General features: G+C 34.1%; 2 protein-coding genes across 3 annotated transcripts in view; both read left to right on the top strand.

Moving 5' to 3' along the window:
- Positions 1-614: 614 nt before the first annotated feature.
- LOC119067556 lies at positions 615-1,830 on the top strand. Its single transcript, XM_037170620.1, has 3 exons — positions 615-815; positions 1,089-1,222; positions 1,488-1,830. Exons 1-3 carry the CDS (start codon positions 737-739, stop codon positions 1,734-1,736), a joined length of 462 nt encoding a protein of 153 aa, XP_037026515.1. The 5' UTR covers positions 615-736; the 3' UTR covers positions 1,737-1,830.
- Positions 1,831-4,361: 2,531 nt separating this feature from the next.
- LOC119067554 overlaps positions 4,362-7,221 on the top strand; it is a 119,198-nt gene continuing 116,338 nt past the window's right edge. For both annotated transcript variants that reach the window (XM_037170618.1, XM_037170616.1), the window contains exon 1: positions 4,362-5,339. The gene's annotated coding sequence lies outside the window, so the exon portion shown is untranslated. The remainder of the gene's footprint in view (positions 5,340-7,221) is intronic.

The following is a 7,221-nucleotide window of genomic DNA, read 5'->3' as shown; positions in this document are numbered from 1 at the left end:
TCTTGACGTTACAAATCATGGAAAAAGGAATCATCAAAATCGGTCTAATTACTTAAATTTCGGGTGTTAACGTTCAGAATGTATGTGGAATAATTATAATTTGTGACACAGACACATGGACGGACGGATGGACAGATGTAGTGTCTGTCCACATTAGGTTTTTTTTTTAAGAAAAAAGACCAAATAAACTCTGATATGGCAGTGAAGTGGTATTAATGGACCAGCTGAAAAACAGCTGAAACTAATTACATTACAGGTTTTGTTGGGGTTCACTGTATTAATAGTATGCACCTCGGCGCAATATGTTTATTTTGACGATTTGGAAGTTATATACCGACCCGAAGGCGTGTTACATAATCCAAATCGTCAAAATAAACATCTTGGACAGAGGTGAATACGCTATTTTATCTGTCGAGAAAAGATATATCGAGATAAACAAATTTGTCCTGCGAGATAATCGTTATACACAGATAAAAATTATGATTATTACTGAAGTCGACTGAAGTACACGGTATTTTCCACAGCAAACGACTGTAAAATTACAGGCTTGTATGGTCACTCGATTTCACAGTGGAAACTCGAACTATTTTAGATATGCCATTTGAGGAATTTTTTTTACACACAAAAGTGCATCGTCTGCAGAACCAAATTCATTGTTCACCTGACAGAGTACGACGACAGTGTATTGTGTGGATTTGTTTCGAAGTAAATTTAGAAGTCGGTCACAGAGTCCACTATGGTGAAAGTGAGTCTTTTTGTAATGATATACAGTTTGATTTGTTGCTGCACTCCTCAGATTGAGGCCTTACAATCAGGTAATGTAACAGAATCATTAATTTGTATGATACTCTGCGTACAGGAAATTTGTCATAAATTCAGCTTTGTGAGAAATTTATTATTACGAATATTTCTGCATGTCAGACTGAAGATTGCCACTTTGTTAAAATGGTTTTCTTCTGCACTCACTGCACATCTCGTTTTTTAATTCTCAATCTAGACATTTTTACTGTCATTGAGTGGATCTGTGCATTTTATGTTGGTGTCCACTTATTTAGGAATAGAATTGACGACAATTTGATTTTTTTTAGTCTTGACTGACTCAGCTTGTCGTGGTCGAATGACTTTCAAAAATGTTACTGTAACCGCTTACTATCCAATTGATGAAGAAGATAACTCAATAGAGAATATGGATATCAAAGGACATGCACTAGCGACACTGCAGGTTCGTGTTATTTCATGTGATTTTCAATCATCAAAGTTATAGTTATGTTATATGCAATACTCTCTCTAGCAATTAAACTGATTTTTCATGAGGGCCAAAATACGTATGAGAAATTCTGCGTCTTTAAATGGCTTCATAATATGAATAAAGCGAACAAATTAGCAGAGATTCACAACTGGGTTTTGCCAAGCTAATTATATAATTTGGTTCCCAGAGAGAGTATTGGCACATGCAATGCTGATTGTCGTTATTTTTATGTACACAGGACTATTTTGACAATACCGTCGACTACGTAACCGTTTCCATGGACGAAAATTTGCATATACCGTACGCTACGCAAATTTGTATACCCGAATTGGATGAGCATTACCGTCGTCACATAAATTTTCAAGTACGAGACACTGCGAGCAACGTGAAAGGGCGAGGTGTGCGACGGGTGGATATTTGTGTACGTTCCGAGGCGGACAGTTACGATCATGCGGTTAATTTGAAACAAGCCACGGTTGTATTTTAAATTATTTGAATCAAAGAGGGTCAACTAAATTAGAAATTTATTTTCAAATTGATTGGTTGTTGAGAATTATGTTGCAGAGAAGTCTAAATTTGAGTGGCAAACAAATTTCGAAAGTCTTATCATCTGATTAAGTGAATGCATAGGACAGTCGAAGTAAATTTGAATTTCAGTTGTAATAAATAAAATTCAATGATTCTAAAACGCTGCTTTCACAACCTTATTCCAGGACTTAATTTTGGGAATTTTATTTCTGAAAATTCAGAAAAAAAATCCTGATTTTTTCAAACGTTTTAACTCATTACTTCCTTTGACCTTCCAATACTAGATTTTGGTGATTGTGCCCGTGTTGTTGTAAGTAAATCTGAAGGATTCTTTTAAAAAATGACCAGCCGAAATCGAGCGTTTTTTTTTCATGATTTAAGTATTCGGTAAGACTCGGGGCTCAAGATAACAAAACCGACTTTAGATTATTTTCTACCCACTTGCTTCGGTAGGCATAATTTGAACTTTAAAAGACTAAAATATGTTTTTTTTTTCAGGCCTCTCTCACACCTCCTTATTTCCTTATTTTTATAAAAACCTCCTTATTCCTCCTTATTTTATAAAAAAAATATTTTCGCTTTCATAGACGGAAATCAAAATTAAGAAGAAAAAAATCGCTACGCGGCAAAAATAACAGTTTTAATTATTTAGCACAAAAAACTCTAATAAAAAGGTGGTGTCGTAGCTCATGATCGTTCCAATGTGACCAGTTTAACATATATTTTGTGGTTCCACGCCGCCTCGCGGCTCGAGATTTATTTTTTCGAAATTCGAACGGGAGAACAGACAACAGCTTTTGCAGTTAACGAGATGAAAATCTAATCTAGCAAGTTTTTAAACTTGAGTACGTCTTACATTTCAAAAATTTTGTCGCATAGAAAACTGATTGAAAACTGCCACCCTACAAAAACCATAGGTACGTCAAAATAAGCAGTGATGCGTTTTATGTTGAATTTTGAAGCGCACTTACAGTGATAATTGGTAAAGCTAATAAGCTTTGATAAGAATCTAATTCAAGCCTTAAGCGCACCCAAAATATTCAAATTTTCATCGTGATAAAAGTGAATTTTACAACTTTACAAAAACGAGACGTCAAAATAAACAATAATGCGTTTTATTTTAATGTTGAGGCGGACTTCCGATGTTAATTTAGAATAATTTTGATTTTTATCGACAATATTCTCCTCATTTTTCCTTAATTTCAACTAAAAATTTCCTTATTTCTCCTTATTCTTGTGCTAAAACCTCCTTAATTCCTTAATAAGTAGTCCAAATTTAGAGTGAGAGGCCTGTTTTTTTGTGGTGTTACACGGCGAAGTAAAATAAACCAGACGGAGCGGTTCATTTTCGAAACGTCAAATAAAAAAATGAGCTCAAATGAACATAAATTGAAAAATTTTATTCGCAAAAACTATAGTGCTGCTAGATTATTCAGGTCCTTAGTCAAAGTAGCACTCCAGCCTGGTTAACTTTACTCTATCGTGGTAGTTAGGAGTAAAATAGAGTGTGTACCGAATACGGCAGTAGTGTCAAAAAAACGCAAAATTATTATAAATACAGTCGGCGAATTTGAAAAAGCGTCACTTATTTTAAAGTCGCTGACTGTACCAATTATTCATTAAAAATCAATTAAAGGAATTTTTTAACCCTAATTGCCGTATTCGGTATTAACTAAATTTTACTTGGTTTTTAATTTTATAGTGAACCTACCTTCATCTAGTGGTAGTAAAACCCTTAGACAAATTTACACTGGTATAATACGATAAAATGTGTATCCAACATCAGTTTGTATAAAATTCATATTTTGTATGACTTTACACTAATGCATGTACGCGTTGACGCTTTTGATAGTTAAATTTGCCCACTTCGTATTTCATGTTGGGACAACATACCTTACGTAAATTCTTAGGTATAATTGCTTTCAGGTAGAATCAGTCAAAAAAATCGTAATTTCTGAAGGTTGATGGAAAATATATGAAGTAATTTATAACAGCTTGGGATCGAGGCACAACGAGGTTTCTATACATCGATTCTGAAAGAAAAGGGGTCCGATTTCGGCAGTTTATTTTTCGAAAGAATCCTTTGTACTTAAGGACCTTTCGCTTGTTTCGCTTGTGTAGTCTTTTTGTGTGTAATCGCCGGGTTTGCTATTTTGATTACTGGATACACCGACAACCCATAAGTGCTTCACTTATTTCCTATTCAAATCAATTACATAAGCCAAACTTTAAGGATAATAGACGCTTTGTCTCTCCCCAAATAGCCGACTCACAATAACAATCTAACTCATAAGCGTCGCCTTTCACTCTAACGAATTTTCCTTTAGCATTTTCAAGCCCATTTATCTCGTTCAACATCAAACAGAACGACCAACAAAATGTATAAGAACACCGCACACACACCGTCACTGCCACATCTAAATCTCAATTTTCCCAAATTTCTATCGTAACATGTGCTCCATCAAAAAATTTCCATCTCTTTTTTTTCGTGCGCATCTGCGTTCCGTCATCTCTCAGACCGCACAAGAACATCTCTCGCATGGCTATGAGGAAACTGTATCGAACAGTCAGCATCACCAAGTATTAGCTAACGGAAGCTAACAGCAACTAGTTGTAGTTGGTTAGTCTGCTTGAATAAAAAGGGAAAAGAAAGACTTGTGCAATAATCCATTCCTTTAAACTACATTTAAAAAAAAAATAACTGGTTCATGAACTACATTCATGTGTATATTATCTGTATGCATTGCCGCCACGATCAAGGTGTGCCTGAAATTTAATTGATTCTGGTACCGGGTTAATTGTATTAAATTCGACTGGTGGTTTTTTTGTGTGTAAAATCTTTTTTGACACTCTTGCTTGTTGGGGGGTTGAATGAAGGTTGTAGCGAACTGTAAAGTGTGGTAATTTTTCGATAAATTGAACGACATTATAGAGCATTTCTGTGTGTGTTTGTATAATATTCAATTTAGTGGATCGATATTGCACATTGAATGCCTCAAAAAAGAGGGTCAATTATTAGCACAAAAAGAGACTCTTTAACTCGTTGATATAGACGAGTAGGAACAAAAATAAAAATAAAAAGTTTATTAAATTTTCGTCTATATATATTCATATGTGGTCGATCTCCCTTTCAACCATTCAATTTTGTTGTTGAAAATTTGGAATGGAAGCGAAAAAATAAAAACAATTAATTTGATTAAGTGCTTTCGGGGGTTCTTTTGACCCGAAAATACAAAACCGCATACACCCGTTTCGGTTGGAGCTTTCTATATTTTATTTCATTTAATACGTTGGACTGACACCGGACTCATACCTGTGTGTGTGTGATTTTTTCATAATATCTTTTTTTGGTAAAATAGGATTTTCGTGTTTTTTCGATATATATTCGAGTGTGTTATTTATTATCATAATATTATATGCGAGTGTGTACCAATATGAAACAGGTATAAATTTCAGTTGAATTGAAGGGTTTCCATCAGCATTATCGTCAACATCACTGAGTGAAAATTGATATTGGAATTTGCGTGTCGAAAGGATATAAATAATAAATTGTTTTGATATGGTAAGTATTGAGAGTAAATCATTTTTTCGGTATATCAAATATGTTTGCCGCTGATTTTCTTTTTCTTTTTCTTTTGCCGTGAGTTAACCTAATTATTTTTGTTAACCAATGAAATCACTGATATGATATTTTGGTGAAAATATTTTTGCAATTAACTCAACATGTTGATTGTTGTAATTAAAGCATCTGACTGGTACAAAGTAGTGATAATTAGTACCAAATTATTGTAATAAATACATAAAAATTACGAAAAACCAGATTTCCGTTAAATGTTGGGAGATAGATTGAAGACGACGTTGTTAGGGAAAAGATTTGATTAAGATGGACTAACGTTAATCAAATTAATTTGGAAGAGGTCTCATGATAAGTTTTTATCGATCTTTGAAGGGTTGTGATACTGATAGTAATCGGGATAGTCAGTCGCGAAAACAGGGCTTCAACTGTTTCTATGTCCAGGTAACGAAAACATTTCTTTGTTAATTTGGGAACCAGTCACAAAACCTTACAAAGGAAAATGTGACGCAAGTCTCTGAGCTTACTTCTCAAACAACTGATATCCTTGCTAACCCACGAGCAATTTTGCATTGCTTAGGATGACAATTTATGCTTCGTTTCACATTGTTTAATATATGCTACATATTGGGTTACAATCGAAAATGCAGCATAATTGTCGGTCTCAGAAATTCAAAATTTCTCGTGTGTTTTCGGCTTTAGGTGACGTTTGTACGCAAAACGTTTTATGATAAAAAATTCAACCAAAATTTTTTAGAAAGAAAACTCTATTTGGGGTCAATCCAGAATGCAGATTTATTGTTGACTTCGGAATGTGATGTCCGCAATCTACAACAAAAACAAAAAACTTGTAACTTTTCCTTGCCTTAACGTGAATCCCAAGAAGTCAGACATTGTGTTGTTCACGAAAAAAAATCTCACAGGCTCAAGTTCGATCGGGAAGTTGACGCGGAAGGGAAACAAAGGATCACAGAATCTGTATTTCGTGATTGAAAAACTTTTTCTTGTAATTGGACCTGCGTCACGCCAACAATGCTATCGTGTGGGCCTGGTTTCAATTCGTTCTACATTGAACACCTGCATGACGTGAATATATCGATAAAAATTTAAACAATATAAAAGGACAATATATGTCATCTACACACACGGAATTTTGAAAACCGACTCATTTTCTGTTTCTATGTTTTACTTGAGTTTCTGATTTATCCATATAAAAATACATGCAAAATGCACAAAAAAGAGTAAACCTCGAAACAGAAAATGTGTCGATTTTCAAAATTCCGCGAGTGTAACACACTGTTGTAACGACATTTTAAATAAAACTTTGTTATGCTATGTGCATCAACTCGCTAATATAACACTTAGAATTCAATTTCTGTGAGAATTTTTTTAAAAATTTAACTGAAAGCCTTACTGAAAGCCACTTTTTTTCACAATTGTAACTTTCTTGTTCACATAAAACAATTAATATTATTAGTAGTCAGAAACGATATCATTTTTATGCAAATCGAAGTCAAAGAAAGTCTCCTACACAGACTATAAACGCAGAGAATTCAGACTATAGGAAACCTCTGCTGGCCTGGTAGAGGCACCACAATGTTCTTCGGTACTTCATTCTTTGTGCTCTATTTTCTAGTGAAATAGGTTCACTCTGGTAAATATAAGGAAAGGGATAACCGGAGTGTTTTTGTGTTATCGGTGTCCGGTATTAAGGAATGTGGTATTACCGGCCGTTTACCGTTTATTATTGAAAGAAAATGATAAAGATTGAATTCGTTAAAAATTTACGAATTTATTTAAATAGTTATCATCTAATTGATTTTGGAATCTTTTTAAACTATTCACGGCGGTATTTAACATGAAACATGAA

Source organism: Bradysia coprophila, assembly GCF_014529535.1.
Source record: "Bradysia coprophila strain Holo2 chromosome X unlocalized genomic scaffold, BU_Bcop_v1 contig_12, whole genome shotgun sequence".
NCBI lineage: Eukaryota > Metazoa > Arthropoda > Insecta > Diptera > Sciaridae > Bradysia > Bradysia coprophila.
This window is presented reverse-complemented; position numbering and strand designations above follow the sequence as displayed.